Below are 22,486 nucleotides of genomic sequence, written 5' to 3'. Positions count from 1 at the left end.
CTTGCAGTTTCCACAGTGCACTACATTGCATGGAAATGTTAATTAATGTTAATTAAATATCTTTCTGTTAAATATTAAGATCAATACTGAGCCCCAGTCCCCTCCCTAGCTTGAAGTAAAGGGACAAGAGAGAGGATGGCAGGCCATTTCCTAGCAAGGGCCTTTACCTGAGCTAGTACCTACCTTGTCCTCACCCTGCTTCTTATACTTGGTTTTGGTCCATTGACGGTTTTATTCAAACTTACTAATTGTGGACAAAGGCAAGATCAGTCTGGTGACCCAGTGGCAGGTGAGGGGCAAGGAAAGAAGGGGAAAGAGTCATCTGTGGACTCTAGAGGAAAGGCTGCTGTTCCCAGGCTAGACCCGGACCCTCCCTCACAAAAGAGGCTAAGATCCCAAAGTTACCACGGGACACTGTTAGGTTTATTTCATGGTGAGTAGGTGCCCATGGGGGAGCCACAGGTTGGCTGTGATCACCTGGAGGCAGGGTTCCCAGGGGTAGCTATAAGTTTGGCATAGCCTCTCAAGGCCTGAATCTCTGGTCAGTTGGAAAATCCTGCCTTCTGGCCCAGCTCAAAGGGTTCTGGGCAGTCATTGGTGTAGCAGCTTTCGTAACTCACAGGGATCAGTGATAGGCATGGAACAGGCTTGGTTCTCAAATATGTAGACTGTGGCTCTGTCTTCTACTCGTCGGAGGCTACCCAGGAAGGGAAGCTGACGGGACAGGAAGCTCGATGGGTCTCCATCAGCCAGAATGAGCACCTGGGATAGTTGGCAAAGCACAAAGTGTCACCTGGGAGAGGGTACTGGTCATTGCAGAGCCAAATGGGAAATGACCTCTCCCCCAAATTTCCAAAAGGAAGGATGTTGGGAGCTGAGTAAAGAGATGCAATGAGGGAGGTAGAGAGTGAAAGCGAGTTTGCAGGGATGTGCACCTTGTTAGGGACGTAGATGGAGTGGACACATTGCAACAGGGCCTTGGTGTCTTTGGCCTGGGGGTCTCCACAGATCACGATCTGGCCAGTACAGAAAAATCATCCAGTGTCAGGAAGGGAGAAGCTAGGCCCCAAATCTGCCAGAGCTTCTCCATCCTACCTCCACCCACCCAGAATTCCTAAAAAGGGAAAGGACTCATCTCAGCCATCAGGAAGTTTCATCAGATTTAATGGTTGGTAAGTGCAAACACACACACACACACACCAGGAATGCACATTAGTAGTAATGTCCTACATTGTGGTAGACATACAAATACAGGGAAGGGTGTCCAGAAGACTTGCTACACTGGATGGCACACAACACACAAATAGTTACATACACACATGGTAGATACCCATAGAAGTAGATGCCATGCATATAAACACACACACAAACATACACCCACAGAGGCACACACAAATATTCATAGGCAAACCCTGAGGCAAATACTCTAGCCCACACCAGCACACAAACCAGAAAAATATTGTGGGGTGTGTGTGTGTGTGTGTGTGTGTACAAAAGAGTTGGCATAGCAATGAAGCACAAAGGAACAGACATAATCAGATTGACATGCAGAACCTTACAGAGAAACATTTCACCAGCCATCAGACCACTGGAACCCTTTAACCTCTTCATTTTACATTTATATGCAAATAGCCCAGTGACAAGCCCTCACAGGCTGTCTCCTCTGACACCACCTTCACACAGACACATCCGTTCCACAGAGCAGAGACCCCTACCCCTGCATATGTCTAAGAGCTTTGGTGGCCATCCTGGAACTCCATTCATGGCTTATACACTGATACACCACCGGCTTTCCCTCTTGGCCTGGGTCTCAGTTCACATATTACCACCTCCCTACCTGCTTCAGAGTCTGCTGTTGAGCTGAGAGGGTACGGACCATCTCAGGCAAGGCCACTGGGACTCGGCGCATGCGCTCGGAGAAGGCTGTCAACAGGCACACACACTTGTCCATCCAATCCTTGTGGCCAGTGAAGCCGTGCAACCGAAGGAGGTTGTGGGCCGACACAGAGTTGGCACTGGGCTCTGCGCCATCCTGGTCTGCAAGGGATAGGAGGAGGTATAAGAGGGGTTCTCATTGCGTTTCAGGGCCCTGCTCTGAGACTGAATCTGGGTTATGGGATCCAGGAATAAGTTCATGGGCTGCTGGTCTGATTTTTTTTTTTTACAAGCCCTTCTCTCTTCTGCTGAGCTGTGGGTATCCAGGTTCCCTACCTCACTGCTGAAGCCTTTGTCTAGCTGACTACCAGGGCCAAAGAGGCATCACCCAAGTTCCTCACCTTTTCTGATCCATCTACACAGCTGCTGGCCTACTACCTGAGCAACCCCCAATTCTCCCCTGTCCCCCGTCTCATGGGTTACTCCTGGCTGCTTTCAACAGTACCTCCAAGACTAAAAACCAGCATCCTCTTAATGGGTGACCCTGGTTCCCTGTTTCCATTCATGTCTACGATGGGCAGAATGGTTGCTTTACATTTCAGCAAGGGTAGGTCAGACCCTCTCAGCATCCTGAGCCCCCACTTCCTCTTCCCAGCATCCAGACCTCCTCTCAAGCCACTCCTGGTCTCTGTCTTCCACACTCAGCCTAATCCCTGGGGCTCTCTCATCATCAAACTGTCTCCTTTGCCTAAATCTCTCCCAAGTGCCTCCTTGACAACACAGATCCTCTTGGTTGACACCTCTGTCACCGGTTTACTGTAATCTGAAAGCTCTGGTGGTGATATATTCTGCACCATCTCCACCACATGTTGCAAACTTCCTTCAGGCAAAGATTAAGTCATTCTTGTTTAACAAATGAAACCAGTGGATCCCAGATGCCCCTACATGCTCACGGGAAAGCTAGAACGACCTCTTCATCAACTCTTAGGGCCTATGGATGCTACTAACACCCATTGCTACATTGAGAGGCAGGTTCAGGAGTATCAGGAGACCTCTAAGGTCACACGAATCCAGCAGCCCCACATGAAATGTTTACTGCAAACTGTTTACTTACACTGTTACATAAATATCTTTCTCTGGAATGCCCTGCCCCGCCCTGCCCGAACCCAGGTCCCAAGGCCAGCACTGACCATCCTTCAGGCGAAGAGGCAGGTCTGTCCCCAGCTCGGCCTCACTGCAGAAGTAGCCACCACCTCGGGGGTCCCAGAAGAGCTTGTCCTGTATGTCCTGCAGGCGCAGAGCCCACTCAAGCCAAGAGCTCTCCTGTGAGGCCTCATACAGGTCCAGCAGGCCCCGCACCACGAAGGCATAGTCCTCCAGGAAACCCCAGCATGGTGGGTTGCTAAGGGTACAGGAGAGAAGGAAGTCTGAGGACAGGCCCCCCCCGGAATGCAGAGAAAACTTCTCATGGTTAATCCTCCACACTTTCTTTCAGTTCATCCTCCACACTTACTTCTCCGGTGGCTACATTACCCATTTCCCAAAAGAATCAATGGGCCCAAGAGTTTTGAGAGTGCACTGTAGTGAGTGACCAGTTCATTGAAGGGGCAGTACAGGGCTAGAACCACACAAGGAAATGGCCTCTCGGTCTGCCCATCCCCCCTCGCCCACCTTTGCTCCACAGTTCCTCCAGTGCCAGCATAGCATGTCCTCTTCAGACGGCCACTGGACACATCAAACATGTGCCGCTTGAGAAATTTGGCACCGTTGGTGGCCTGGGCGACTAACTTTTCCATACCCAGGACAGCCCCCGTCACAGCAAAGCCAGACACCATCAAGCCTAGAGGAAAGAGAGGTCAGAGGTCAACCAGAGCTCTCCTGGGACAACCTATACCACCCCAGCCCAAGGCTCCAAGTGCCAAGCCCAGGCAGATTACGTAAACTCCCTGGATCTCCGTTTATTCATTTCTAAATCAAAAATTAAAAGGCCTATGAAGAAATGGGCAGACAGAAGAGACTTGGCAAATAGAATTAATGTCCAGAGAGGGGCATCCCACCGTTCCAGGCAGCCAGCATCTTGTTGTCCAGGTGTGCTTTCGGCCGATGTTTCCGGGCCTGGAAGAGCTTCTCCAGCCCTGTGTTGAGCAACGCCCTCACAGCCTCTACCTCCAGGCCATAGCGGGCTGCAGTCAGCTCCAGTGAATAACGCACCGTCAGAACATTCTGGCCGTGCAGCTCCCCGTTGGCATCCTGAGGAAAACAGCCTTGGTCAGAAGGACCCCATGTACATGGTGGGCCTGGGGTGGTCCTCTGTGTCTGCAAAAGTCCTCACCTGTGTGGAATTGATATTGCCTGCTTCACTGAGTCCATAATGCTTCATCAGGAGCTGGCCCGAGGTCAGCGGCTCACTGGCGCCTCCCACAGGCTCTGGGAGCAGCTGTTGGACCTCTTTGACTGTCCAGACATAAAAAGCACCCTCTTGAGGCTTCTTGCCTCGTTCTGGGGGAGAATCAGCATCCTCTGCACTGTAGAAGCCTCCAGACTGTGGGGATAAAAGAGTTGGGTGGTCGCCATCCAAAAGGCAATGGAGATCTCAAGCCCTCCCGCACCCAGGTATGCCTGGCTCAGTGGACACATACCCGATGGCTCAGACTCCGGGTCACATACTGCAAAATGCCTTTGGCGACATCAGAGTAGAATTCATCACCAGAGATCTGCAGGGAGGCGTGGGGATGGAGGTTGTAAATAAAGGTCACTGGGGGGTGGCTCAGATTCTAGAGGATATTCTCCTAGGAAGTGGGTGGGTGATAGGTGAAGCCCAGGTGTTTAGAGTGTGAAAAGGAAATATGGGTTGAAACTAAGAGGAAGCCACAGTTACCTGGAAGGCCTTGTGACTGGCAGCCAGGGTTGGGATAAAAGACAAAAGTCACCTGGAAGGCCTGGCAGTAGACCACTGAGAGTTGGGCCTGGTCATACAGCATCTTCTCAAAGTGAGGAATGTGCCACTGTCGGTCCGTGGAGTATCGGTGAAAGCCCTGTGACAGGCAGGGTGTTAGGTTAGACTGATCTCAGCCTCAGTCACTAGACCTGCTGCCCAGGCACAGAACCTGGCCTGCCCTCACCTGCCCCACATGATCCCGGATGCCTCCGTTGGCCATCATCTTCAGGGTGTGCAGAGCCATCTGCTGAGCTCGGGAGCCATCCTGGGTGAGCCGGTGACTGAGCCAATAGGAGAACAGGAAGTTCAGGATCACTGCGGAGCAGGAAGAAAAGGGTGAGAGGGCCAGGTAGTCTCTGCCCAGTCAGTCTCTGTCAGGCTGGAAGACAGGAGCGCCTACCATCCATTTAGAGGACACAGGCCATTGCCCAGGTCAGAAGTCAGAATATCATTATCCTGCAGGGGACGGGAAAGCTACACAGCCATACAAGAGAGGCCAAAGATACTGGGTCACTTAATTAAGTCGGATGGTCGCTATATAGGTCAGGGTCAGAGGTCACTGACCAGGTGTGGGAAACTTGGGGGCCTCAGCAAAGCCACCGTATTCCTCATCATAGCCCTCGTCCAGCTGCTGGAAGCAGCGGCTGTTCATGGTGGCTGCGGAGGGTGGAAGCTGCCTGTCACCCACGCTGATCTCAGATCGGGCCAGCAGGGCCGTGGTGACACGCTGACTGTTCTCCAGAAGGGTGTTCTTGTTCTGTTTCCACTACAGGAAGTGAGCACACATGTGGAAGTCAGTATACACAGGGCAGTGGGGCGGGGGGAGCCCTGTGGTCCCTCATCCTGCACTCTGGCACCTCCCCTCCCTGACATCCACCCACCTGATCACAGATTCTCATTAACACGGTTCGGAAGCCAACTCGAGTCAAACCGTCCTCAGGCGGGAAGTAGGTGCCCCCAACAAATGGCTGGAGGCTGGGGGTCAGCCACACATTCATTGGCCAGCCTCCTCCACTACTGGTGGCCTGAAAGAGGGCAGGCTGGGGTCAGGGGAGCTGCCATGCGCTGGCATGACGAGACTGCCATAGAGATGGCTCACCTGCACAAATGTCATGTACACTTTGTCCACATCTGGCCGCTCCTCTCGATCCACCATCACACAGACAAAGTTCTCGTTGAGCAGGTGCCCTATCTCTTCATTCTGGAAGGATTCCTCCTCCATCATATGGCACCAGTGACAGGTAGAGTACCCCACTAGAAGAGAAGAGGGACAGGAGGGCAGAAAGAGGTCCCCGGGACCCAGAGGACCTTCCCCAACCCTCTGCCTGTCACTGAACCCCATTCTGAGAACAGTGGTTGTATACCTGAAAGAAAAATTGGCTTGTTTTCTTTTTTGGCCTTGTCGAAGGCTTCCTGTCCCCAGGGGTACCTAGACCCAACAGGAAGAGAGTCACTCAGTAGCCTAGGGAGTCTCAGAGGATTAGGGACCCCAGATGCTGCTTCAAGGGAAACCCTGGGGCAGTGCTCACCAATCCACAGGGTTGTAGGCATGCTGTAAGAGGTACGGAGACTTCTCATTGATCAGGCGATTGGCAATCTTCTGCGGTGCAGGTGGAGGACAGTTAGTCCGGCTTGCCTTTCCTCCAACAGGCATGGGCACTGAATTACTAATTGTAGCACTTCGGTCCTTGTCCCGGGAGGAGCTGCCCCTGATGTGGGCAGAGGGGTCACACAAATGAAGACCAGATCCCTTAGCCCACCCAGATCAGCTCAATGGTCACCCAGGCCTCAAAGACTTCCACTCCCAGTCTAGCCCACCTTTCTGAACCACGGGGGAGACCGTGGCCTTTGTGCTCCCCCTTATGTTTTGGGGGCGGTGAGGAATGGTGGCTCATTGGGGGCTCCCTGCCAGGTTAGTCTCCCCCAGCTTCTCGGACCTGGCGTAGGAAGAGTGTCTGTGAGGTCAGAGAGGGTCATAATGAGTAGAATGGTCCATCCTGCTCTGTTCTATCACCCATGGAGGGCCCCTCCCTGAGGTGGTGGCACTGCAGGCATCCCTAGCATGCATGTGGGTGACCTGGAAAGGCAGTGGCTACTGCCAGTGTCTAGACAGGTCAAGAGGAATTGGGCCTGGGACTGGACCAGGTGAGGGACAGCCAGAAGAAGTAGGCAGGGACTACTTAGCCAAGAGCTCCAAAGAGAGGACTTCGAAAGACCAAGTCTTATGCTATACACACACACACACACACACACACACACACACAGAGGGGGAGAGGGAGAGGAGAGAGAAGGAAAGAGAGGAAACGAGATGAGAAAGAAGGAGAGGGAGGAAAGGGAGAAGAAGGAGAAGGAGAGGGAGAGGGAGAGGGAGAGGGAGAGGGAGAGGGAGAGGGAGAGGGAGAGGGAGAGGGAGAGGGAGAGGGAGAGGGAGAGGGAGAGGGAGAGGGAGAAGGAGAGGGAGAGGGAGAGGGAGAGAGGGACCACTCAAGAGCATCAAATAGGCCTATCTTAGGGATAACCTGGGAACACAGCTAAATAGTAACAGGCCACTGCATCGACATGAGTTTATGATAGGATGCAGGGTGCTTCAAGAGAGGGCTTTGTGGACAACACATCATTCTAGAAAGGCTTCCTGGAGGTGGTATTAAGGTAGTCAAAGAGCTAGCCTGAGCTAACCCTGCAGCAGATAAGAAGGGAGGGGGGAAGAAAAGGAGCCTTCATGCAGGTGGATCCGAGCAGAGCAGACATCCGCAGACCAGAAAGACCTGAGGGGCCACCCCGCAGGAGCCAGGCGTATTTTAATGACTTGCTCATACCTGTGGCTAGAGGCAAGGCCCAGCCCCAAAGTGGGGCTACCGGAAATTGGGGTCCAGACAGTCCCACACTCTCAGTATAGCTGCTCCAATTCGGGCGGTAGGCTGCGAAGGGCGGACCCGGAGCCGGGTCCTCGCCTAGTCTCTGGCCCTGTGGCTGGTCTCCGAGCGCCGCCCGGCGGTAGAGTGCGGAAATACAGCCCTACCGTGCCTTTGAAGATCCAACCGTCTCAGCGCCTAAAATTCGAGTAAAATAAGCTGGGTTCCATTTAAAGTGCTGGCAGGTGGCGTGACCCCCGGAGCATCCGATACTTTTGCCTAGCTCTTTCCCCTTTTACAAGCGAGAAATGAGGCTCCCGTCGAAGGATTTTCTCGGCCAGCAAAATTTGCTTGATTCAACCTACCTATCCTCCTTAGAACCCACCCTCTCCAGGAAGCCTTCCCTGAATAATAACCCTGAGCCAATATGTCCTTACTGCATGCTCTATTTGCTTGGTTCATTCACTTTATTCAGCCAATGACAAGTGTCCTCTGCTGTCTACTACTATGCCAATCATTGACCACCGGTGTGTACTCGCTACCCTTTATTCACAGACTGTAGCTAGTGAATAGTCAGCTACACACTTCGACAAGTACCGTGAGTGGGTATAATCTAGCAAGAGACTCAATCCAGTAGAAGGGACATGGAGGGAAGCTCTGCTGAGGAAATTCTACTTGAGTGGTAGCTATAAAGAATGAGAGAGAACTTGCAGGAAGTGAGAGAAGTAGAAGAAGGAACAGCATGTGTAAAGGTCCTGTGGCAGGTGAGGGAGTCGGGACTGAAGAACAGTAGAAAGCTGGAGGGCAGAGGGAAAGAATAGGTAACAAACGTAGATGGCTCACTTAGCTCACTATTGCTGCAATGAAACACCATGACCAAAAGCAACTTGAGGAGAAAGCGATTTATTTCATCTTATATTTCCACATCACGGTCCTGTGTCTGTCATCAAAGAGAAGTCAGGGCTGAAATTCAAGGCAGGAATCTGGAGACAGGAACTGAAGCAGCAGCTACAGAGGAACGCTGCTTACTGCTTTGCTCTTCATGGCTTGCTCAGCTTGCCTCCATCTAGCAACGAGGACCACCAACCCAGGGGTGGCAGGCACTCATCACAACAGTGATCCGGGCCCTCAGACATCAATCATCAATGAAGAACATGCATCACAGGCTCACCCACAAGCCAGTATGGCGGGGGCGCATTTTCTCAGTTGAGGTCCCTGCTTCCAGATCAGTCTGGCTCGTGTCAAGTTGACATAAAACTAGCCAGGAAGGGAAGTTAAGAAAGTGAGCAGGACTAGGTCTGGGGCAGGGGGTGAATGCTGAGGAGGAGGCATTGCTGGGGAGAGAATCCAGGGTCTTATACAGGCTACACACGCCTCAGCAGGAGTCGCATCTTCATTAGAGACAGGAAATTCCTAATGACATAAGAAAGCTACTACCAGGCAGTGGTGGCGCACACCTTTAATCCCAACACTTGAGAAGCAGAGGCAGGCAGATTTCTGAGTTCGAGGCCAGCCTGGTCTACAGAGTGAGTTCCAGGACAGCCAGCCAGGGCTATACAGAGAAACCCTGTCTTGAAAAACAAAACAAGAAGGAGGAGGAGGAGGAGGAAGAAGAAGAGAAGGAGGAGGAAGAGGAGGAGGAGGAGAAAGAGGAGGAGGAGGAAGAAAAGAAGAAGAAGAAAGCTTCTGAAGAGCTTGCCTACCTTGTTTATTTATTTATTTACTATTTTGGCTTCCCCACCCCCCAACTCCCAAGACAGGTTTTCTCTGTGTAGCCCTAGCTGTTCTGGAACCTGCTCTGTAGACCAGGCTGGCCTTGAACTCACAAAGATCCACTGTCTCTGCCTCCCGAGTGCTGGGATCAAAGGCATGCGCGCGCGCACACACACACACCCCTCCCCTCCCTCCCCCCCCCCCCCCCCCTGCTGTCCAGCCTGTTTTAATCATGAGAGCAGCCTCTTAGGTCTGAAAAGGGAAAAGAATGGAAGCAAGGTTAATGAGGGAGTCTTGGCAGCACACAGGGGAGACAGGAGGTTTACCAGGGGTTAGGGGTAAAGCTGCAGAGGAAGGGACTTTGAGGAGAGGGGTGTTAGGAGTCAACATAAAAGGGTAAGCCCTTGCTCTAAAGAGGGTGGAGCCAGCCATAGGAGGTTAAGGAGTCTTTTTTGGACCTATTGGTCTGAATACCTTTGAGATGTACATGTAGAATGCAGGGAGTAAGGGCTTGATGAACAGAAGGGAGGGGTTGGGAAAGAGGAAGAGATTTTCTATGTGGAGAGCTATGGAGAAAATAGCACCCTGAGAGCAGAGAGCTCAGGTCCATACATCTTGAATCTTGACAACACAGGCAGGCAGGACCCATGTATAAATTCAGACATTGTAGCATCCTGGAAGCAGAGCCACAGGGATCTTAAGAGCAGCTAGGCATGGTGACACACACCTGTACATCTCAGTGCTTAGGAAGCTAAGGAGAGATGAGGATGGAGGCTGAGGCCGAAAGAGCATGAGTCCCAGGCCAACTTAAGCTGCCAAGAAAGACCTCATCAAAAATAAGGTTGAGGAGGGGCAGGAGGTTAGCTCAGCCAATGAGACAGGAGGCAGAGCTAGACCAGATGCCCGGAGTTCAGTGGCTTTCTAGCCTTGTCTACTTGGCAAAGTTCCAGGCCAAGAAGAAGCCCTGTTCATGGCTACAGAGATGGCCTGTTGGTTGAGAGCACTGTTCTTCCAGAGGACTTGCTAAATCCCCAATGGTGGTCACAACTGTAACTTGTGCGTGTGGTGCATAAACATATACAGGCACAACACCAAAACACATAAAATAAAAAAAAAAAAATTAAGACAACAAAAAAAAAGCCTTGTCTCAAAATGTGAAAAGTACCTGAGGAATGACATATGAAGTTGTCCTCTGAACTCCACCTACAGACAGGTACACACACACACACACACACACACACACACACACACAATTCAGGTTCCTACAGAGAAGTCAAATGTCCTTTGGCTTTAGCAAGCTGGACCCTAGGCTGAACCTGGCGAGCGTGTAGTCCTAGTGACATCAGGCTGAGAGCAGGCAGCTCACCAGCCAGAAATGGGAAAGAAGTAAATGATGGCTTTGATTTCACGACAGATGAAGAGAAGGCTGTACATTGGCAGGCAGGGTCTGTCTGGGAGAAAGTGAATTGAAGGCCTAGAGGAGAGATGGGATTCCTGACACTGAGGATGAGGGTAACAGGCTTGGAGGTTGTGTTTGCCCAATAAAACATGCTCCAGTGCCAGGAGAGCAGTTCCCAGGGAAGACCAAGAATCCTGTTGTGAGTGCCAAGGATTTGGGGTGATGGTAGAGACATGGATGAAGGCGGATGAGAGGTCTGGGATCAGGAAGTTAATATGGAACTAGGGTAAGAGCTGAGCCATGAGGAAAGCATGCTGGGAATGGGGAGTGGTTGCCCCAGACGGGGCAGAGCAGAGTGCCAACCTTGGGGAGGAAGGTGAGCCTCATAACTTCAGGAAGTAAGGCCACCAACCAGTTCTTCCGGGCTGGGGGGGGAGGGGCAGAGGTATGGGGCAGCAGAGCCCTGGGGCCAAGGAGCATTGAACCTTCTGGGTTTCGGAGGAGCAGAAGGGGGGGGAAGGCGGGGGGGGGGGAGTGCCGTGGGAGTTTGCACATAGCAACCCCACAAGGAAGGAACTCTTGCAAAGAAGGAGACAGAGGCATAGTCACAGAGAGGGGAAGTCATTTACTCAAGAGGACTAACCACTCATTACCAAGCGATTACCATTAAGTTCAGCCCTGGAGCAGAGTTTGCCAGGGCCAGCTTCTAAGCAGCTGCCCTTGTCCCGCCTACCTGCAGCAGCCCTGTGGCTGCCTTCGGTTACAACCAGAACCCCTCCTGCCCATGTACCTAGGAAGGACAGTGACATTGGGCCACCTCTCCTAACTATAGTTATAGCAAAGCCAGATCCAGGCTGCCTGCCAGGTCAGACCCTGGGTCCTGAACACACATGGGTAACCATGGTAACTTTCAAGGCAGAAGTCCAAGTGCCCGTCTATGTTTGGTTTCCTAAACCCTGCAGCACCCTCCAGAGGTCCAGACCTCTGATGGTCAAGGTGGCTCTCTTCAGCCCTGGTGAAAGGGGCTGGGGCAGAGTTGGATTTAAGATGATTAAGTCAGACATGAGATGTTTCTTGTGCCTGATTCTTCTGCAGCTATATCCACTGCTACTGGCTTGTCTGCTACCTTTCTCTCCTCCTAGCTCCTGGAAGGTGTGGGTTCAGCCATCCTGGGTTCCTCCTGGGTGAGCCCAGCATTTTGTTCAAGATAGCAGTCAGTGTCTGCTGAATTAAACCTGGCCCTCCCTGGGGAGCCAGACCGTCTGCCTTTGAATCCTAGCCCCATGTTCCTCCAGCTTTGTGATTTAGAACATGTCACTGTACCTCTCGAAAGCCTCTGTTGGCTATTAAACAGGAGTAGTAAGAAAGGCCCGTGCTACCTCACTTGGACGGTCTGGACCTTTAGTTTATTGTTCTCCTGCCTTATCCTTAAAAAAAAAAAAAAAAAAGTTGAGCCCAGGCTGACCTTGAACTCAGGATTCTCTTACCTCCACCCCATTAAGTGCTGGGATTACTCGTATGTGTCACCATGTTCATCAACTCTGTTTTGAAATTCTTAACCCAGTTTTGGATAGAGAGCACTGCATATTCAGCTTAGGTAGGGCCTTACAAAGTCTGAAGTAACGCCGAGACTCCTTGCAATATGATTAAGTGAAATTCTCTGCCTACGGTGCGTAGCGCATCAAAGAATGAGCAGATGCTGTCCCACTTACTTTAGGAGTATCCTGTGTGTGATGGACGAATGCCTGAATGAGTGAGAGCATGGAAGGGAGGCACCAGGCCTGCAGGAGAGGGGAATGGGAGTTGAGAGGGCTATGAGGGAATACAGATTGTCAAGGAGTTTCCGCCTCAGCAGGTAATAGGAGCTGTGGTCCTGATCCACTTGCCACACCCCTCAAAAAGTCCACTTGGTAAGAGCTGAGGACGTAGATTCCAGTCTTTATTAGGCAGGTGTAGTCTTTGTCCCCAAGATGTGGTCAGTCCCTCGCTCTGTTTTGGGATAAGTCAGGAGTCCACAGATCAGTGTTCAACCTGCACGATCCGCCCTCGAGGAGGCGGGGCCTCGCGCGCAGGCGCTGAAGCGTCTCAGAGGAAGGGATTCGTGCCAGCCTGCGGGGGCAGTGGTCCCATCGGGCCGGACGTGGGTAGCAGTGGCTGAGGCAGGCTCACCGGCGGCGGGGCGAAGGCTCCCGCTTGCGGGAAGACGCTGACCGAGGCGGGGAGGGTCGCGCCGACCGGCACGCTGCTGAGCGGGAGGGGCAGGGAGGCGCTGTAGGTCATAGAGCCCAAGGGCGCCCCTACGGGTCCCCCCGGCGGCAGGCCCAGCGCAGGGGAGCCGGTGCGCATCTGGTTCAGGGTCGGCCTGCCCTGTTCGCTCGCACCAAACGGGTTAGTGGGGGACGGAGCACCCAGACCTGCAGACGAGAGAACAGAGGGACTTGGCAATGGCGGGAGGGGGTGGCCCCATGGGGTCCCAGACATCAGGCCAGAGTGTTCTACCTGTCAGGAAGGGGTTCCGGGTCCTCGCAGCCATGGGTGCCTTGACTAGTGAGTCCAAGTTGACCAAAGAGGAAGCAGAGGGGCCCAGGAAGGACTCAGGAGTCCGGCAGGGGCGCACTTCCTTTCCTGGCTGCTGTGTTAGCGCCTCTCCTAGCACACCCAGGTCAAGGACTTCAGGCTCCTTCATGCCATTTTGCTTGCAACTGGGGCTGGGGTCTCCAAATGGGTCTAGCTCTAAAAGAGAGGTGATCAGTTCAGTGGTGGGGAAGGAAGAGGGCAGAGGCGCCCCTGAAGGCTCTCCAAGACCAAGCAGCTGTATCCCCTGGCCTCTTGCTCACCCACAGGGCTGGGGGACTTCCCCGTGGGCAGGGCCTGGGCATTGTCCTGGCTCTCCTTGGGTTCTGTGGATTCTAGAGGTTTGGCAAATGGGTCGAAGGGCGAGGCACCACCTAGAGCTAGCCAGAAGAAAGAGGGAAATGGAGTGAGCTAGAAGAAAGGGTAAGGATGAGTCTGGGAAATGGTCTCGCCATAGACCGTGGTCGGGTTGGAGACAAAGGGACCTAGAAGTCCCCAGCTTCTTACCCCTGTGCTCTCCACTTACCAGCGGTGTCAGAGGTCTCCACAGAGGCCCCCCAAGGATCTGCTCCAGCGCCAGGGAGTTTTCGGGTAGGGGAGCTTGGTGCCCAGGGGTCTGCGATGGGGGGTCCAGAAGACAGCACTGGGGTCCTGCCCCAGGGCTCAGAGGAAGAAAGAGTAGGAAGCAAATCCCAAGGCTGGCTTCGGGACAGAGCATTTCCAGAGGGAACTGGAGACCAGGGGTCTGCAGAAGGTCCCCAAGAGGAGCCACTTGGCTCAGTGTTCGGCCTGAGACCTGGAAAGGAGTGGGAGAGAGCACAAGTATTATCCTAACACTCCCCACCCTTTGTTCAAGGTCCTTCCCAGTTGCCCAGCCCAGGTTGGGTGATGTGGTACCCACTTCACAAGTGGGATGCTGCCTTGGAGCAAGCAGTACTCTCGAGCCCATATTTAACAAGCCCAGGAGCCTGGATCTGCAATCCTGGCAGTGGAGCTTCAGTCAGGGCTTGCCTAGCCAGTGAGGACAGCTAGGCCTTCTGCTGAGCCTCCAGTGAGCTAAGATCTTCAGGTGTGCTTCCCTGGCCCTTACTTCAGAAGTCCCATCCTAGAGGCAGCGCAGTGATCCTCAGTTATGGAGAGGAGGTATTTTGCCAGCAAGTGGCTGGAAGGAAGCAGGGCTCTTAGGGGGTAATCTGGGAGCCTCCTGAAACCCTGCATGCCCACCTGGGATGTCCCATGGGTCAGCAGAGCAGTGTGTGGAAGGCAGGGCCGGGGCAGGTGCGAAGATGTCAGCCAAGTCCAGGATGGAGGACTGTGGAGGGGAGAGGCAGCCATGGCTCAGAAGTGGGTGGGGCCCGGAGGGAGGGGAGACCTGACCCGTGGCCAGAAGCCAGCTCATTCCCCTCCTTTGTTCATTCCACAAGCATCTTTTAATGACCCCTCACCTCTGATCAGCATTTCCTATTTATAAAATGTTTCCTTATCCATCCAGTGCATCCATTACTCCATCTCTGTGAGGGAGTAATGTACCTATTTTACAGATGAACCAACTAGTTGAAGCCCAGATAGGGGAGGCCATTTGCCTGAGGTTATATAGCCAGGAAAAGACAGAACTGGGATAGATCCCAGGCCAACAGAAAGGGGTAGTCAAAACAGATTTTTTTTCAATGACTCTACTTCCCTAGCTAGTACCTAAGAGAAAATGGCCACCGCAGACACAGAGAGGAGGGATGGAGAAGTACCCCAGGGGCAGCATGAATAGCATGCAAGGTTATCGCGTTTTCAGTGACCACCTGCTCCCCTTCCCAGGGAACTTGAGATATTTTTAGCACCATGTGTTTGAACCAGCTCCTAGGCCAGACCCACGGCATCATATGATTCTACAAGGTGAGAGCTGGAAATGTCCAAAACACCTATTGTGCAAAAAGGGAAACAGAGGCCAGTAGTGTTCCAAGTCACTAAGTGGCAGAAGGACCAAGGAGTCTCCATCGTGACTCTGATGTGCCACTTTGCTCCAGCTCAGTCACCAGCCCCTGCTGTGCTCCACCACCTTCATTTCTCAGTTAGTGCTTGTAGCGTGCTGTGCTCTGCACGCTGCGCAGATGCCAACTCGGATACGACCAGTCCTGGGCAGCCCACACTCCCCAGCCCACTCTACCTGACTAGTTTTCAGCTTCTCCTCCTCTTTTCTCTCTTCTCTCTCGGGCTCTCTGTCCCGTCGACGTTGGCCAGCAGGTTCTGTGCCATTGGTCACTGGAGAGTCATCTCCCTTCCAGGATCTCACCCCCTGCAGAACCACAGGTAGGGCATGAGCCGCTGACTAAGGTCAGCAGAGAGCAGGCGGGAGGCACCCAGGTTAGCACAGCAGAGAAGCGATTAGTGCCCCCTAGAACTGCCACCAATGCCTTCACCAGCACCAAATCATGGTCAGCACCTATGGCCTAGGTGACTCGGCCCCTATACTACCTTCTCATGTTCTTGCCGGCTCAGGCTCAGAGCCAGCTGCAGTTGCAGGTCCTCGTCCCTGTGGGAGGCTGGGGGGACTGGCTGTGAGGGAGGAAGAGAGGAGTGAACTTGGCCCAGTGACCTCATCCAAGGGCCAGCGCAGTCCTGCCCAGGCACGGCATGGTGATGGAAATGTCCCTTTGCTCAAGGGGATGGACTTTGAAAGGGTGGCTGTCTCCCTTCCTGGGTCTGAAATGTAGCTTAAGGATGAGCCTCCCAAGTAGAGGCTCAAGAGCACCAGAGCCCTTTCCTTCCTCCAACAGCCACCCTGTCCAGTCTCAGGTCTCACCTATCTTTTTCTTCTGGGTACCCTGAGAACTTCCATAGCCCATACACATGTAAGAGGCATAAATGTTTCCTGCCTGCTCTATCTGGATCCATAGAGGTAATTGCAATGGTGAGGTCTCAGAGATGTTGTCCCTGTCCTTCCAAAAGGACAGCTGATAAGAGGGAGCAGTAGACCCAGTATTTTCTCAGAATGTGTTGTCTTGTCAGGCCACACCTCTCCCTAACCAAGAGACAGCAGACCCCTAAGATACACCACAGACCCCCAACTACACACCGCCCTTTCGTGGTCCTGCTTGAGAACACCAAAGGTTGAGGTCCATGACTGGGACAGACCAGGAACACCAACAAATTCCGTGCTATCTTGGGAGCTAGATTGGGTTTCCAGGTCCAGGGTGGAAAGCCCAAATGGACACTAGTGAACACCAGGCCCCTTTCCTTCCTCCAGAGGCGCCCTGTCCAGTCTCAGATCTCACCTTCTCAGCCTCTTCACGGCTCATGGCCAGGGCCAGCTGCAACTGGAGCTCTTCTTCTCCAGAAGTCTGGGGCCGTGCCTGCTCCAGGTCTGAGGCATAGCGCGGCGACGAAGATGCAGCTGCAACAAGTGTGGGTTCTGTGAGCGCAGCAGTACACAGGGTCCCCGCACTCCTCTGCCTGCCACAAAGCTGGAGCTCAGAGAGTAAGCCAGAGGAGCCTGGCTTCTCAGGCACCTGTGAGCCAGGCAGTACACTGGACGCCCCTTTGTGGGTTTTCCACTGCATTGCTAGATGTCAGGGCCACCTTGACAAGGAGTAGACATCACCGAAGGGGGCCTGGCAATAGTCCTAAGTCAGGACTTAATGCAGGTCCCTGACTTCACCTCTTGAACTCTTCCAATAGGACCCTAGCCTATTTGGGGCCACAGGGATTAGGAGGAAGGGATCTACCAATCAAACAAAATCACAGCCTCGGAGCCCCAAGCAGGCCCTCAAGGGCTTTATGGAAGGAGGGCTGTTCTGGTGTTCCTCAGGTCACAAAGGCCTCTACCACTTTGGGAAGTCATCAGGGCGGATGTTTCAAGGACAATACTCTTGAGTGGCAGGGGTTTGCAGAATGTCAGGTGTCTGAGTAAAAAGGCCCAGGGTACTCGGGCTGTTTCTCATTCATTTCTCAGATCAAACAGTACAGGGAGGGAGGTGGACCTCTGTTTTACAGAGCTGGTTGCCCAAGCCACTCAGCTTGGAAGGAACAGAATGAATGGTATGCAACTCCAGAGCCTGCATTTTGACCTCCAAGCCACCCTCTCAACAGCTAACTAATAACAAGGACCAGCAGTCGATGACATCATGATTTCACCTGAATTGCTGAGCAACTACTATGTGCTTTTCACATAGATGATTTTTCTGAATGGATCCTCCCAATGGCCTTTTGAGGTAGGAACTATTTCATGGCTCCTGGTTGCAGAGCCATGACTGTGGCTGGCCTACCACCATCCCCCATCCCCACCCCCTCCAAGCTGTACAATCAGGGCCTACTCACACGTGTAAGAAGAGGGGGAACCCCGAGATCTGCGGCTGAAGCCCAGCTGCCCGCTGCCAATACCCATGCCTTCCAGGGCCATTCGCTCTTTGGTCTTAAGAGCATGGGTTCGCTCTTGCCGCAGACGCTCCTCGTCTTTGAGAAGGGACATCACCTGTTTGACCTTCTCACGAACATTGACACCCTGGTCCTTGCCATCGCGGTCAATATACTGGAAGTCCTTGAGAGTCTGGATGGTGTAGAGGTTCTCACGGCACTGGTGGGCCACGCGCTCCGAGCCCGTCTTGAGCAGGTAGTCCAACAGTGTCAGAGCCTTGTATACATGTCGCCAGTTCTTGCCGCTGTCATTAAGCCGCCGCCACACCATACCCATAACCTCGGCAAAGGCCACTGTGTTGAAGGTCAGGTCAGCAATCTCTGACATGAGTGAACTGGGTGGGCCCCAGGGGTCATTGCTGGTGGCCTCACGCACCTTGATCTCGGCCTCAGAGTAGTTGTGGACAATGTTCTTCACCTGGCGTCGGAGCGCCGAGGTTGTCATAGTTGGGGACTTGGAGGTGGGTGGCCCCCGCCCCCGTCGGAGGTAGAGGGCCGAACGCCACCGTCTTGAGGTCACGGTCTCGAAGGATGGGCCGCCTCGCTTTCAGCAGGGCGGCTGTGTCTTTGGGTTCCACATGGGGCTGTGAAAAAGAGAATCTGGAATTCAGATCAGTGGCCTCTTCACTATCCACTCAGTCAAGAAAGGCACAGCCAAAGCGTGCCTACTACCGAGGACAGCTTTTGGCCAACGCTTACTTTTGTTTCTCTTATTTTGCTCACTATCCAATGGACACTGTTTGTTTGGTACACTCATCTTATACAAGTACCAGACCAAGAAGTTGAAATCCTTCTCTCTTGTCACATATGGGGACAATCCGTCACCGATGTCCCTGAGATCACAGAGCTGCTAAGTGGGGGCATTCCTCCCCCTACCTGAGTGTGTGGCTTCGAGGACCATGGACTGACCACCAGGGCTGTCACTTTCCCTCCCACTCGTGCTCGTCTCCCCCTCCACGTGTGCTGCAGCCTTTGTCCTTTTTTTCTCAGATGGCCACTTTTATAATTTAATTCATTCAACACCCATTTCCTGGGAGTCCTTTCTGACCCCCACAATCTGCTTGTAGAGCACCACATCCGAGAGAAAGGACACAGATGCTCAGGAGTAATGAAGACACAAGCAAGGGACATAATAGGAGGCCTCCTCAAGGGGGTGGCATTCAGGGGAAGGCACAAGGGGAAAATCAAGAAGATGGAGAGGACCAACAAGGAGAAGAATCTGTCCCCTGATCAGACAGGCAGGGGAAGGAGCTTGCCTGGAAGGCTGCTTCTCTCCAGAGACTCAGCCACCACCTATTGGCATGCAGACAGGACTGCTGTGACCCGCCTATGTCACAGGCCACGTAGGTGGCAGGGCTGAGACTTGACAACACCTAGGTCTCCTTGAGACTAATTCAATACTTATTGTTGATGTCACCTAGTTTGCTAATTCATTAATTACTTGTCTCAGAGCCACCTTTTCGGGCAGAATGGAAGTGCCCTGAGGACAGGGGCAGTCCAAGCAAACTACTAAGGCCTTAGGCATACAGAAGACCTCTGATAACCTAATAAGAGGCAGACTCAGGGAGAATCAGCCACAAGTCTTTCCACAGCCTCAGAAAGCAGAGAAGAGTACCCCCCTGGGGGGGGGGGATTACCAGAAACCCAAAGTGGGAGCCCTCTGCCATCACATGGCACTAATATAGTTTTGCACATTAATACATGTACACACACAGAGAGAAGCTGGATCATCAAAGACTCCTCTTTCTCCATGACCTCCTCACCTCCTGCCAGTCATAGATATCATACCCTCCCCCAGATCACCCTCCAGCCCCTACCCTGTTGAGCTTTAACTGTCCCAGCCTCCTGAGCAGAGGGTGGAATAGAAAGTTTGTCCTTACAGCACCCACAAGTGAAAGATCAACTCAGTTCAAAGTACCCACAAGTCTCCACAGGTCCGTCTTGAGCCGAATGATGGGACTGTGTGGAAATCGCATCCCCACTGGCCCAGTGTCACCTACCTTACGTCTTTCTGTCCAGCTGGCCTTCTGTGGGAATGCCACAGCCACAACTTGTTAAACTCCTGCCCTCCCCCTCGCTAATGACTCAGGCCTGTGTTCGCCTCCCCAGTGGGAGGGCGGGCTGCCAGTGGCAGAGTCAAGATGGGGAATAATTGTGCATGAAGCCCGCCCTGGTGTACAGGCTCCTCCCTACTGGAATTGGCAGAACCAGTCAGATCAGACATCCTGACTCCACCAGAGCCCTACCTGAGCCTGGCTTCCTAGGCCTTTCTACTTTGCCAGGGTGGATACAACCAGCCTCCATGGAAAAGGGACCTTTTGTGTAGGCTCCACGGCCTTTACCTGGATTTTTCTCCTAAGAGCAAGGTGGACATTATAAGGACACCTTCGCTGGAGCTGGGGGAAGGAAGGGATCAGAAACACAAGGAGATGTCTGAGCCTCCACCCTAGCCACTCATAGACTCTCATTGAGTTTAAACCAGTAGGGACACGGTAAGGAGGAAGAAAGCCAGGGTGAGGTCCCAGAGCATGCATGAAGCCGAAGTTGAGAGGGAAGGAAGGCAAGGCGGGAGGCGCGGCTGGGAGCCCTGCCAGCGGTGTTACAAGCAGAAGGTTTTATTGAACACAATATGCCCAGGAATAAAAAGGAGTGAAACACAAACCCAGCTGCCGATAAGGCAGTGCGGCAGCGGCAGCCCTGGGCAGCCGGTATGGAATTACTGCAGTGACCTTGAGTCAGACCCTGCCAGGTAGAGGGAAGGACACCGAGAAGCCAGGACCTGGGGAGGCTACTTCAGAGATGGAAAGAAGGCAGGAGGGTACTAGCAGTGGAGTGCACAGGCTGGTCTGAAAGTAGGGGTTGGGGGGCATAGAGTATAGACTCCCACCTACACACAGGTTCCCAGAGAGATTCGGAGCAGTGGGATTTCTCAGGACACAAATCCAGGAGGGTGACAGAGTGGGGGATGGAAAGATTCCTAAAAGTCAGCACTGAGGAAGCAGATGGCATCCCCAGGGTGGAGGTTCAGAGAGATGGAAAGAACCAATCACATGCATGAATTTGCCAAAGTATGTGTGCACCCCATCAGCCGGCACCCCTCCCCATCTTCTATCCCCATCGGGTTCAGAGTAAGCAATGGGGGAGTGGCAGTGTCCTTCCTGCTGCTAGAGGGAATGGGGGACTGGATATTAGCTAGCCCTAGGCTGTCTGGCTTCATCAAACCTGAGTTGGCTGTGTCCTGGGGAGGTGGACTAAAGGGTCATTCTGAGGTTAAAGGTGCAAATATAGAGATGTGCCAGGACCTGGGAGAAACGCCACCAGGAATCTCCAGATGGCCCTGCATCCCTTTTCTGGGGATAACAGGAAGGTAGAGAAGTTGCAGGTTAGAAGCCTCCAGGTTCCTCCACAGCCCTGCCTTACTCTCTTTGGAGGTTGGGAAAGAGACTAAGTCCTGAGCCCACTCTAGCCCCCGCCTTCATGCAGGGCGCCACCGCGGCGCGGGAGGGAGCTTACCTCCAGAGTGGGCTCCCTCGCCCCAGCCCCCGCAGCCTCTGCAGTGACCCTCTGACTTGTAGGGGGATGACACAGCTTCAGGAGCAGCTCCAGAGCCATCCACCATAGACCCTGGTCGCGGGAGCCCCACCCTCGACCGAGAGGCTCTCTGAAGGACCGCAGGGTCCCCCAGCGGGTTGCAGCTCAGCCTCTGGCGGCTGCCTCCTTGACTCCTGCCGGCCAGCACTCTCGGGAGGAAAGTTGTTCAGCTGGCCAGGCAGGTCTGCCTCAGCAGTAACAGGACACAGGATGACGGGCGGGCGGGCGTGTTTAACCCCTTCCTGCAGTCTGCCGGGCGGTGCCTTCAGGGGAGGAGGCTGGCCTGTTTGTCAGCCAGTGACCCCAGGGGGTACAGAGCTGGATCGCATCCACTCCCAACCTGCAGTGAGTTAACCTTTCCCCTACCTCCTCAGTAGAAGTGCATGTGGGTAGGAATGGAGGCGACTCCAGTACCCATACATGCCCTAACCCTCCTAGCCAGGACATTAAAGCTAAAGACAGAACATTCCCTGGGGCTGGTCTTTACCTGCTCGCAGCTGGCTGCCCCAGCCTCTCCAAGGGGCCTGAGGACTCTGCCTTTCCAACTCCGGAGGATCCTGCCTGTCCTGAACCTCTTTTCCATATCTTACCCGCAAAGTGCTTAGGAGCTCACTATGAAATCTGGCTTTTGGCTACTCCCAAGCTACTGGCTGCCCTTACCCCTCCATTGCTCCCAGAGACCCTCAGCCTACCAGCTGTTTGCAGCCGTTACAACAGAAACCCCAGGATGATCTGAGCAGGCATGCTTCTTCCCCAGCTGTTACCCTTCACCTACTCACAGTCCTCACATTCCTTTGTTCCAGGAAGGAGTAGGAATTCTTCACACTATTTGTGTTGTTTTAAAACGTTGCAGTTCCCCACCCCCCTCCCACTGCATAGGCTAGCCTCAAAGTCATTATGTAGCTCAGGTTGGTTTTGAACCCACAACCTTGCTGCTTCAGTGTCCCATAACAGAAATTGGGCTCAGGGCCAGATGAGTTGACTGGAGGGAAGGATGTAGCAGACCAGAGCCTCAAATATTAACTTCTAGCTTAGGACAAGGGTCCAAAAAGAGAATGGATGGGGAGAGGAAAATTGTACTTGTGAGAGTTTCTTGGAACACTACAAATAGTTGTGTTTCTTCAGACCTGGGGTGGGTGT

General features: G+C 53.3%; 2 protein-coding genes across 5 annotated transcripts; both read right to left on the bottom strand.

Moving 5' to 3' along the window:
* Window positions 1-403: 403 nt before the first annotated feature.
* Spata20 (spermatogenesis associated 20) lies at window positions 404-7,858 on the bottom strand. Of its 2 annotated transcripts, XM_034506634.2 has the most exons (17): window positions 7,630-7,757; window positions 6,632-6,768; window positions 6,343-6,522; window positions 6,178-6,242; window positions 5,913-6,067; window positions 5,695-5,838; window positions 5,378-5,579; window positions 4,998-5,128; window positions 4,806-4,910; window positions 4,515-4,589; window positions 4,208-4,417; window positions 3,933-4,125; window positions 3,547-3,715; window positions 3,066-3,277; window positions 1,838-2,037; window positions 936-1,016; window positions 404-762 (listed from the first exon to the last, which is right to left on the bottom strand). In XM_034506634.2, the coding sequence occupies exons 2-17, from the start codon at window positions 6,706-6,708 to the stop codon at window positions 592-594; spliced, it is 2,370 nt and encodes a 789-aa protein (XP_034362525.1). In that variant the 5' UTR covers window positions 6,709-6,768; window positions 7,630-7,757; the 3' UTR covers window positions 404-591. The 2 variants fall into 2 exon arrangements, with proteins under 2 accessions (XP_034362525.1, XP_076792066.1); XM_076935951.1 differs by lacking the exon at window positions 6,632-6,768 and having other exon boundaries at window positions 7,630-7,858.
* A 4,837-nt stretch (window positions 7,859-12,695) lies between these two features.
* On the bottom strand, window positions 12,696-21,561 carry Epn3 (epsin 3). Of its 3 annotated transcripts, none has more exons than XM_034505545.2 (10): window positions 21,269-21,557; window positions 17,660-18,339; window positions 16,618-16,736; window positions 15,818-15,898; window positions 15,510-15,638; window positions 14,576-14,663; window positions 13,878-14,147; window positions 13,615-13,731; window positions 13,277-13,510; window positions 12,696-13,191 (listed from the first exon to the last, which is right to left on the bottom strand). In XM_034505545.2, the coding sequence occupies exons 2-10, from the start codon at window positions 18,198-18,200 to the stop codon at window positions 12,863-12,865; spliced, it is 1,908 nt and encodes a 635-aa protein (XP_034361436.1). In that variant the 5' UTR covers window positions 18,201-18,339; window positions 21,269-21,557; the 3' UTR covers window positions 12,696-12,862. The 3 variants fall into 3 exon arrangements, with proteins under 3 accessions (XP_034361436.1, XP_034361437.1, XP_076792065.1); XM_034505546.2 differs by lacking the exon at window positions 21,269-21,557 and adding an exon at window positions 19,756-19,917; XM_076935950.1 differs by lacking the exon at window positions 13,615-13,731 and having other exon boundaries at window positions 21,269-21,561.
* Between the last annotated feature and the right edge of the window lie 925 nt (window positions 21,562-22,486).

Source organism: Arvicanthis niloticus, chromosome 6 (assembly GCF_011762505.2).
Source record: "Arvicanthis niloticus isolate mArvNil1 chromosome 6, mArvNil1.pat.X, whole genome shotgun sequence".
NCBI lineage: Eukaryota > Metazoa > Chordata > Mammalia > Rodentia > Muridae > Arvicanthis > Arvicanthis niloticus.
This window is presented reverse-complemented; position numbering and strand designations above follow the sequence as displayed.

Bases quoted from the DNA above. Each gene is read 5' to 3' on its own strand.
- Epn3 (XM_034505545.2), bottom strand. From the start codon at position 18,200: ATGACAACCTCGGCGCTCCGACGCCAGGTGAAGAACATTGTCCACAAC. The intron at 15,899-16,617 runs GTGAGATCTGAG...CCTCCCTCACAG, and splicing joins GCCGTGAAGAGGCTGAGAAG to CCAGTCCCCCCAGCCTCCCA. The intron at 13,192-13,276 runs GTAGAACACTCT...TCTCGTCTGCAG, and splicing joins CCGGAACCCCTTCCTGACAG to GTCTGGGTGCTCCGTCCCCC.
- Spata20 (XM_034506634.2), bottom strand. From the start codon at position 6,708: ATGAGCCACCATTCCTCACCGCCCCCAAAACATAAGGGGGAGCACAAA. The intron at 4,590-4,805 runs GTGACTTTTGTC...GCCTCCCTGCAG, and splicing joins TCTACTGCCAGGCCTTCCAG to ATCTCTGGTGATGAATTCTA. The intron at 763-935 runs GTGCACATCCCT...CAACTATCCCAG, and splicing joins CCATCTACGTCCCTAACAAG to GTGCTCATTCTGGCTGATGG.